Source organism: Suricata suricatta, chromosome 16, assembly GCF_006229205.1.
Source record: "Suricata suricatta isolate VVHF042 chromosome 16, meerkat_22Aug2017_6uvM2_HiC, whole genome shotgun sequence".
NCBI classification, from domain to species: domain Eukaryota; kingdom Metazoa; phylum Chordata; class Mammalia; order Carnivora; family Herpestidae; genus Suricata; species Suricata suricatta.
The window spans coordinates 2,902,970-2,913,105 of NC_043715.1; the positions used below are offsets into that span (position 1 = coordinate 2,902,970).

Genomic DNA, 10,136 nt, shown 5'->3' on the forward strand with positions numbered 1-10,136 from the left:
TCTTACAGGAACCAGGTGGGCGGGCGGGGGGGGGGGGGCAGTGTGAGGGCAGGAGGGGGCAGCGCCCGGTCCGGGACGCGGGTCACCTCTGAACACCAGACGAGGCAAGGAGCGGATTCTTCCAGAGCTTCCAGAAGGGTCAGCGCCACTGACCCATTTTCGATTTATCTCTAGTTCTGACTCTGGCTAGAAGGACACGCCTCTCCGGAGAGCCAGACCAGGGACCCCACGTGGGCAGTGAGGACACCCTCCAGAGGCTGGTCTTGGAGCAGGAGCGGAAGCAGAGGGGGCACATTGACGAGGCTCATCCCGTGGGTTGAGTTCAGAGACTGGGGCCAGACGCCAAGGTGTAGAGCCAGGCCGTGTCTTTCGGTGCTACAAAGAAATAACAGGTTTAGGACAAAAATGAAAGAAGTTGTTGCTGTAAGCAGCAAGAGGAAGTTTCTGGAACCCATGCCTTTAAGAGGTTGTAGAAACAAAACCCAAGCAACCGAGGAGGCGTTTGCAGCGAAGCCAGAGTGGGGGCGCGGCCCTGCTCTTCGGGTGGATGACCAGCGTCTAACCGGCCCGCTGAGCCGCGGTGTTGACCCGGTGCGGCCATTCGCGAGCTCTTCGGGGGCCAGAGTTCTTATTCTCATTCTCGTGCGAGCAGGGACCTTGGACTGGAACCATCTGGAAACCTCTCCTTTTAGTCACAGAGGACACTGCCTGAGCCCCAAACCAGAACTCGAGAAAAAGAGCAGTCGAGCTCCATGTTTTTTTTTTAAAGAAAGAAGAATATTTTTAACTAGTTAATCTACTATGAAAAAAGTGAGAATCAATTTTATTTCCTTTTCTGCAGACCGAGACTAGAACTTACTGCAGTGTATTATTAAAATTCCATTGTGGCCAAACAGGATGACCTGTTGTTCTTAATAATGGCATTAGGCCTGCAGGAAGCTAAATCTGATGAGCGGAGAGTGGCATTATAAAATGGACAGAAACTTTGAAAGTCGGCCACCGGGCCCCGTTTAAAAGCCGTGCCTCTGGGAATTGCGTGCGCGGGGGGAGAGCGTGCGCGGGGGGAGAGCGTGCGCGGGGGGAGAGCGTGCGCGGGGGGAGAGCGTGCGCGCGTGCCCGCCTACCCCACATCCCAGCGCAGTCTTCCCGCGGTCTGGCGCTGAGAGAACAGAAAGGTAAACGTAATACGAACAGGCTTGGTTTCAAGAGACCGAGATCCCATCTGTGCAGATTTATCGGTTTAGTTTGCTTCTCTGCGAGGGGTTGGTTTCAGTGATCCGAAGCCTTCTCGGGGCCCCAGGATGCCTCCGTTCTTTGTATCTTAGAGGAGGCGGGGAAAGATGGGCCCCTCCCCTGCCTCCTCGCAGCGCTGCACCCCTGCGGGCAGGGCGGGGCTCAGAGTGAGCTTGTGCTCCCCGTGTTTCCTGTGGCGTCCCGCAGACCGCACGCCGGGGTAGCCGTTGTCCCGGACGGATTCAGGAATCATACTGTGTTGTCCCAGCATTGGCGGGGGGAGGGGGGGGGTCCTGTGTTTGTTAAGAGGTGACATTTAAGAGAAGATCATTCATCCTTTATCCCCAACCTCTGTCTCTTCCAGATTGACTCGTGGTGCAAAGATAACAGCTACGTGATCGCCGGCTACTACCAGGCCAACGAGCGGGTCCGGGACGCCAGGTACGCCCCGGCCGCCACCCTCTGGTTGGGAAGCGCGGTCGTGTGACGGTCTCTGACCTGCCGCTCGTCCCCTGTCGGGCTCTGTGAGAACAGACCCTCTCGCCGTCCGTGCGTGTGTATAGCGCTTGAGGGGACTGTGGTGCGGACAATTCCAAACAACACTTCCGTTCATTTGGGATTGAGTTTTGTATAATCTTTATTTTGCTTGGAGGAAATTCATACAATGAAGGCGACAGTCAGGGGCCCCGATTCCTGTCGCAGCGATGAATGGCCTGGGGCAGAGCGTTAGGGAAGAACACCGCCGTCTTTGGGGACTGATACCACTTCTAGGTTCGCTGCCCCCAGGGTCTGACGCCGCGGCAAAGACGTCGTGTGTGTTTGCAGCTTCCTTGGCGGGGGCCTCTGGTTCTCGCTGGTGAGCAAGCCGAGGGCTTGGCATGATTTCCGCGGCCTTCTCCGCCCCCACAGAGCAAGCGACAGGCTCGTCCGAAGGTCATTTCTGAAGGTCTGGGCGGCGTGTAAGGGAACTCAGGAGAGGGGAGGGCGAGGACAGAAAGGGCCCGAGGGGGAGAGGGCCTCCAACGCGAAGCAGGGCAAGGCCCAGAGGAGTCAGTGCTCTGCCCTGCCTGGATTTCCTCGGGCCGGAAGCCCGGCGCCGACGGGAGGTGTCCAGCAGGGCCCCGGCACATCTGCTCATATCGTCGGGCGGAGCTGCTGACTCCAGCGTCCGGGCAGTGAGGGCCGGCGGTGCGCGGTCCCAGACCAAGGTGCCACCTGCTGTTCTGCCCGCCCGCTCAGCATAGGTGAGGCATGGGCTCGAGCAGTTTAGAAGGTCACCCGGTAAGCTGGTGGCCAAGTGTCACCGTCCTTGACGAGGCACAGAGCACTGCAGGGACCGAGTGCGGTCAGGACTCAACGGGGAGGTGGAGCAGCCAGCCGCGTGCTGGGCTCCAGACAGGCCCGGCCAGAGCCCCCCGCTCGACGGCAACGCGCAGGGCCTCTGTGACTCTGGGAGCCACCGCTCCCGCCGGACCCCGCTGCGTGCGGTCCCTGCCACCTCCCACGCGTCATGGTCCATGGCTGCATCTCCCTCTCTGATCCAGAGCCTGTCCACAGGGCCCGTGTTGGTCTCGGTCTTGGTTACATGAAAGACCCGAGCAGAAGGCCCAGGGCCACAGGGCGGTGCAGAGAGAGCTCAGAGGAGCCCTCGGGGAGCAGGCCCCCAGGGCTGGGCGCGGCAGGTGCCACGTGGAGAGCGGGAGGCGGACATGGGGCAGGAGTGGGCAGGGATCTGGGGCGCACGGGGGAAGTGCGGGGGAGTGACGCTGGGCAGGTCGGGCTCTGAGACCCTTGGAACCTCACTGTAAGGGGAGCTGTCCTCAAAAGGAGGCATGAGCTGAGCACCCCCCCCCCCCCCCCGCCTGCAGGCGCGCTCGCAGAGGGTGAGGAGAGCAGGCCGGAGGTGGAGGCCCTGGTTTCTGGAGTGTAGGACCCCTCTCTGCTCCCCCCACCACGCTCCCAGAGCCCCGCCTCAGACAGGTGCCCCTCACGTGCGTGCTTTCATCCAGGTGCTCCGTGGCTCACAGCGCCTCCGTCTTCCTGCCTCTCTTGGGACCTCAGCCCCGCCATCTCCTACTCAGACACTCTCTGTGCCCTCGTGACTGCTGGGCTTCCCGTCCCCTCTACCTGCTCTGCCCCGGGGGTTTGCGTTCCCGCCTCTGTGTTGGTCACGTGCCTGCCAACAGTCCTTGTCAGACATGTGGGGGACAGGAGGGCCGGTCACCTGTAGTCCCTTCTGCTGGGTCTGCGGGGGGCGGTTAGCCTCCCGCTGTGCAGGCCGGGGCTGTGTGTCATCCTCTCGACCCCTCACAACGCTCCACTGAACAAAGTCCAGCCAGGGACGGTCACTGCACAGACGTCACACGGCGTTGGGGCTCCGGAGCTGAGGTTATGCTCATGGCCTTCTCTGATGCTGTTTCCTGTCCCTGGAAGACCTTCACTCAAACGTGTCCTTCTTTGACAAGTGCCAGCTGGTGAGCAGGGTCTCCCAGCGTGGGCCGTGGAGTCCGGCAGATTTGGATTCGAATCGTAGGTACTGACTTCACTTTCGTAGGCTGCAGTGGTTCTATCTATAAAATGGTGGTAAGAGTTCACGCCTCAGAAGTTGGTCTTGAGGCCAAAGAGAAGCAACATGTAGCTTGTTTAGCTCTGTGCTTGGTTCAGAGCCCCAGCTTCAGGCCGCTCCTGTCACTAGTCCTGTGAGGACTTGTTTCAAAAGCAGCTCATCGGAATGTACTATTAGGACTGCATGAAAATAAAAAGCTTTTGTCGGGTCAAGGAAACTATCCACAAGACAAACAGGCAGGCTAGTGAGTGGGAGAAGATGAGTGCACACGGGGTGGCCCGGAAGGGGTCAGAGTCCAAGATACATGAAGAACTTCTGCAACTCAACACACCGCCCCCCAGAACCAGAAGAACTGGGCAGAGGACCTGAATAGGTACTTGCCCCGAGAAGACGCGCACGAGGCCCAGCCGCCGCAGCAGGGAGACGCCGGTGCAGACCACAGCGCGGTGCCACCGCACCCCTGCAAGGGCAGCTGAGATCAGCGACATCAGACACCCCAGGTGCCGGCGAGGGCGTGGAGGAAAGGGGCCGGTTGGTGGGGAACGCAGATTGGTGGAAGCAGTGTGGAGGGTCCCCCAGCGTGAAAACAACCACCGTATGAGCAGCAGTTCCACTCCTGGGCGCTTAACGAAGGAAAGCGAAGACGGCCCTGGTGTTAGCATGCCTACAGCAGCCGGGACCCGGAGGGGGACCCGGAGGCGCCTCCGCACCGCTAGCGGAGGGGCGGGGCGGGGCGGGAGGCGCTGCACAGGTGCCCACGGAGCCCTGCTCCGCCGCAGGAAAGGGCAGAGCCTCCCTTGTTTGACAGCAAGGACGGACCTCCGGGGTATTATGCTAAGTGAAGTCAGAGAAAGACGGGGATCATACAATTTCACTCTTGTGTGGAATCTAAAACACAAAACCCTCGGGGCACCTGACCGGCGTGTCAGTGGAGCACGTGACCCTGGATCTCGGGGCTGTGGGTTCGGGCCTCGTGTTAGATGTAGAAATTACTTAAAAATAAGATCTTTTAAAGAACAGTAATAAATAATGAATAACTCTTAAATACGGAGGACAAACTGGTGGTCACCAGAGGGAACTGGGGGGGGGGTGAAATAGACGAATAAATAACTGACAAGGGCTCCTGGGTGGCTCATCCGTTAAGCGTCTGACTTGATTTTTGGCTCCGGGCATGATCCCACAATCCTTGAGTCTGAGCCCCGTATCGGGCTCTGCACTGACAGCCCAAAGCCTGCTGGGATTCCCTCTCCCCTTCCTCACTGCTAAAATAAACAAACTTTAAATGAGTAAGTCACAGAGATGAAACGTACAACATAGGAAACAGGAGTGTTTTTGATGTTTTGTTGTTTGTTTTTGACATGAGAGAGACAGAGCACGAGCAGGGGAGGGGCAGAGAGAGAGGGAGACCCAGACTCCGAAGCAGCTCCAGGCTCCGAGCTGTCAGCACAGAGCCCGACGCTGGGCTCGAACCCACAAACCACGAGATCCTGAGAAGGTGACCTGAGCCGAAGTTGGCCGTTTAACTGACCGAGCTCCCAGCACCCCAGGGAACATAGTTTTTAAAAACAGGCCATGTTTTAATATTTTGAAGTGTAATGTGTTTGTAGCTCTGTTGTGAAACTCAAGGGCGTTCTGTCAGGTTTCATCACAGCACGTCACACTTGCTGGTGGTTTGCTTCCTGATCTGGGTTCCATGTGGGCGAATGTCAGCGCCAGGCACCGGGCCCTGGCCTGAGGTTGGATGCTCAAAAAGGAAGCTTTCAGGTCGAGAATGTGAGATCTCGGTTCAAGCCAGTGTCGAGCTTGGGCGAGCTGGGGGCAGGGGCACGTGTATCGGCCCCCGGGCCGCCTGCAGTTCTGTCTGCCCACTCGGTCTTCACGGGAACAAGGAGCTGACGGCCTGGTAAGAAGTAGGGTGCGGGCTTCTCATCGAAAGGCCACCGTCCCCCGTTAGGACCGCAGGAAGGGGTGAGGCAGGTCAGGATTTGAGAGCACGTGCGTGACACCAAAAGTTGTAAACAGAAGTGCCAATTCTTTCAAATATCTTCTCAACTCGTTAAATACAATTGAACTTTTTTCAAAAAGATACATTTTAAATTTGAGTTCTCAGGCATCTCAAGTGCTACTTGTGGATAAATGTTGGCTGACCCCTTCCTGAGAAAGGTCACTAGGCCGGGACGGTCGTGAATGTTAGGACGGGGGTTTCACAAGGGTCTTGGTGGCACCTAATTCATTTTCCTGAAACATTAATGATCAGCCCTTTTTGTTTTCCAGTAAGCCCCATAATTATCAACGTATTTTCGTGGCCGTTAAAATATATACGGGTCAGTCCTTGGTTCACAAAGCTGAGACGTCATTGTGCAGGGCAGAGTAAGATGCGGAGCGAGGCCGTGTGCGCCAAGGGTTCGGCGTGCGAGCACTTGAGAGACACACAGAGGCGGGGCAGCGTGGCGAGGACCGCGTTTTCTGGGGGTGGCGGATGGGAAGGGACTCAGCCTGGCAGGGCCTCGCAAACAGGGAGCGGCGTGAGTTGGGGGGGTGGACCGCATGCGGCCCGTTGAGGTGACAGTGCAGACCCACAGTGGGTCCTAGTGACCCTCTCCTGCAAGAGGAAGCGGCGGGAGCGGGTCCACCTGGCGAAGGCCTGGACACACCGGGCTGAGAACAGCGGATGCCTCTCTCGCCGGCTGTGCTGAGTCGTGGCAAACAGGATGCAAGTTTCATTTTAGGAAGATTGATCTAAAGAGAGTTTTCGGGATACATGAAATAAAAGCCTAGAAAATGAGGCTGGTTAGGAAGCAGGTGTGGAGTGAGCACCTGAGCTCGGTGAGCAGGAGGAGCGCAGAAGAGCCCGAGGTGGGGTGGTCTGCAGCTCAGGGGAGGGTCAAGGGGACCGTGGGCAGTCTGAGAAAGTAGGCCGGCAGGCCAGATGTGGAAGGTTCCAGCTGGTCCGCAGGGCGGAGCGGACGTGAGGGGGGTGGGTGCCAGAGGACACAGTTGTGGTGCCCAAGTGGCACAAGGAGACAAGACTGCAGCTTATTACAGATTCAGACTGACTGAAGTGTAAGAACCATGGTTGAAAGGAGAGGGAACCGAGCAAATGATGCTTTTCCTGTGGAGGGAGGGACTGGCTCAAACAGGGCAGGGGGTCCCCGAAGGAGCCCCGAGGGGGAGGTCTGCGAGGATGGGCCTTGGGGGCGAGGATGCCTCTGCCCTGGCAGGACCCAGGCGGCCAGGGCGGGTGTGGGAGCCTCTCTCTCGTTTGCTTCACTGACTCAAGGGAGCAAGTGGTCCTTAACTGAGGTTGGGACAGGCCAGCGCCAGTGACCAAAGGCTGACCAGCATGGAGACCTGGAATGGCCTGGGACTTTTTAAAATTAAAAGGAAAAGGCCGAGGACTCCGTTGCCAGCAGCGAGAGGTACCTGGAGTCCCTTTGTCAGTACGTGTAGGACGGAGCCGGCGGCCCAGAGGCCTCTGAGGGCAGGAGCTCAGCGCGCCGCCTGGCTCTCCGCCGGCTCCGGGAGCCCTTCTGTGCGAGGGTGCACCTGCCCGAGCGTGAGGCCCCGCTGCGCGCCGTGCTCCCCGCCGCCTCCACGGCGCTCCCCGCCCTTGGCACAGTCCCTGCGGCTGGCCTTAGCAGGTGTGACCACACGCACGCGCACTGCCGGCCCCGCCCCGGGGGAGACCAAACCCCAGTCCGCTCACTGCCACGTCTCTTGCAGTCCGAACCAGGTCGCAGAGAAGGTGGCATCCAGGATCGCCGAGGGCTTCAGCGACACGGCCCTCATCATGGTGAGTCCCTCTAGGTGCTGTCCTGCGGCTGGGTGCCAGTCCGGCTACCAGGCGATCTCTTGCTGGTGCGGAGCTTTCTCGTTTGGCCTCTCTGCAGAGACTCCGTCAGACCCAGGCCACCCCTGTGGCCTCCTCCCAGCTGCGGACTAGAGGGTGCAGGGCGCATGCCACTGGGGACACCGCACACGCCACACCCCAGAACGGCACAGTCGCCCCAGTTTAGTGGTTCTCAAAGTGGGGTTCTGTGCCAGCAGCATCAGCACGCCCTGGGAACTTGTCAGAAATGCAGAATCTCGGGGCCTAGCAGCTGCTTTAACAAGCTTCCAGATGATTCTGATGCACACTCAAGTGTGAGAGCCATTGAATCAGAGCAGCCGACAGCCCAGAGGGAAGGAAGAAGTCAGGTAGACGTGGTGAACATCAAAGTCAGTTCAGACAGACTTCTGACACGGTGAGAAGAGGTCCCGGTCCGAGCGCTGGGCAGCGCTGGGCGTCCGCACACCACGTGGGGGCTTCTGTCCGGGCCAGGGCTCCGGCTGCTGCTCTGAGCCACTAGGCGACAGGACTTCCAGAAAGTACCAGCCGCCGCCCTCTGTCAGCTCTGTTCACAAGCACGTCCCTTGTCTTGTGCGCAGGTGGACAACACCAAGTTCACGATGGACTGCGTGGTGCCTACGATCCACGTGTACGAGCACCACGACAGCAGGTGGCGGTGCAGAGACCCGCACTCGTGAGTGCCCTGGGAAGGCCCGCCCCGACCTCTGGCCTCCAGGGAGCCTGTTTGCCACGGGGGCGCCCAGACCTCGCCCAGAAAGCACGCCTGCTCCGTGGCTCCCGAGAGAGCCTGCGGGTTACTCAGGGTCCCCTGCCCCACCCCCAGGGCCCCTCTTTTGGGGGTTACTTTGGTTATTTGTAATCACTCCCGAAGCGTCTGGGTGCCCCTCCAGCCGCTTCAGAATTCCATTGGGGGGGGGGGCTCCTTGGTTTCTTCGCCACACCCCCTGCTCTGTGCACACCTGTGTCAGACCTGCGTGTGTGCCCACACCCATGAACGTCTTCCCTTCTGCCGCTGTGTGCGCGGCCGGGTCTCTGCTCCGGGGGAGGCCGCCCGTCTCCACCGAGCGCCTGACCTCTCCTGTCTCGCCTCGTAGGGATTACTGTGAAGACTGGCCGGAGGCCCAGCGCATCTCCGCGTCTCTCCTGGACAGCCGGTCGTACGAGACCCTCGTGGATTTCGACAACCACCTGGATGACATCCGGAATGACTGGACGAACCCGGAGATCAACAAAGCCGTCCTGCACCTGTGCTAGGGGCTCAGGCCGCTCCGGGCCTCTGCACCGCACCGAAGGAGAGAGCTATTTTTAGATGTAAATAAGGTCTGACCTAGAGCCTGCGCGGAGAGCTGACCGTTTCAGAGGTGGCAAGTGTCCTGACGGGACAGGACGGCCATCGGCCGGCTTCTCGACGCAGAGGGTACGGGCTGCCCCGGCGGAGTCCTTCCCGATGCTCCACATCGGGGCTGTCTCTGCTTGTCCAAGGTTGTTCTATTATTAAACAGTTTTAACCTTTTATAATCTGGAGAGAATACTTCTTACGGCTCATGAACGAACTACCTTTAGAAGAAAAATAGAAAAAAACCTAGGTCTTGTACTTGAGCGTTTGCGGCTTTTCATCCCGTTTGGGTTCCTGTCGTGTCTCGGGATCGGCCGTGTGGCGCGCTGGTGCCGGCGGGGGGCACCGGCGGGCGCGGTGGGCACGGTGCCACTGTTGTCTGAGAAGCCGTCGTGAGGGGCGGGAGCAGCCAGAACGCTCGGGAGCCTCTGGGTTGACCGAGAAGGGAGCCGGGCTGAGATGGTCTTTGAAAGGCAGAGTCAGTCCTGGCTCCTGACTCACGTGCGTGATTATCCAGATGGTTCTAACCTGTCCTTAAAGAATGGTTTCTTTCGCATTTGAAGCAACAAAAGCAAAACAACACTTGGACTCCCGAGTGTCACGGGGCGTCGTGTGCAGGCTCTGGGGTGCGGTCCGGGGCGGGGGGGCTTACAGGACCGCCGCCTTATTTCTCTCCTGTTGGAGTCGTTTTCTCTGCCCCCTCTTCAGACACCCGTGCCCCTTAACTGCTGAAGCTGCGTTCTTGACACGAGGACGCGGAGGGAGGGTGACGGGTCACAGAGCAGTGAGCAGGTTCCCAGTGAGTCTGTGCTTGTTTCAAGAAGGGAGAAGGCTCATCTTCAGCATTTACCACCAAAGAAAGCTCTTTTCCTGGGATTGAACCAGCACGTGCTCCCTGTGGCCCAAGGTCAAGGGGAGCTGGCAGAGCTGGGGGAGTGAAGGTGTGGCCAAGGCCAGTGTCACGGCCTTTTAAAGACCAACTTGTTTTACCTCCTTTTCAGCTCTCTGTGGGGTCCTCGTGCTGGTTTTCCCACCAGCTGCCCGGGAAGGCTGCGCCCCTCCGGTTCGGACTTGGTTCCCCCGTGGCTAAGGGTTTCAGAAGGAAGCATGTTGAATATTCCAAAAGGAAGAGTGTACATTAAAAAAACAGA

The 10,136-nt window shown here is 58.9% G+C and overlaps 1 protein-coding gene across 3 annotated transcripts in view; it reads left to right on the top strand.

Annotated features, from left to right (window-relative positions):
• Positions 1–9,167, top strand: part of EMC8 (ER membrane protein complex subunit 8) — a 14,109-nt gene extending 4,942 nt beyond the window's left edge. For 2 of the 3 annotated variants that reach the window (XM_029925759.1, XM_029925758.1), the window contains exons 2-5: positions 1,598–1,674; positions 7,523–7,592; positions 8,228–8,322; positions 8,744–9,167. In XM_029925759.1, the coding sequence (XP_029781619.1) occupies positions 1,598–1,674; positions 7,523–7,592; positions 8,228–8,322; positions 8,744–8,903 (402 nt within the window). In that variant the 3' untranslated portion in view covers positions 8,904–9,167. Of the gene's footprint in view, positions 1–776; positions 811–1,597; positions 1,675–7,522; positions 7,593–8,227; positions 8,323–8,743 lie in introns of those variants that run through there. The other variant, XM_029925760.1, reaches the window with a different exon arrangement.
• Positions 9,168–10,136: the final 969 nt, after the last annotated feature.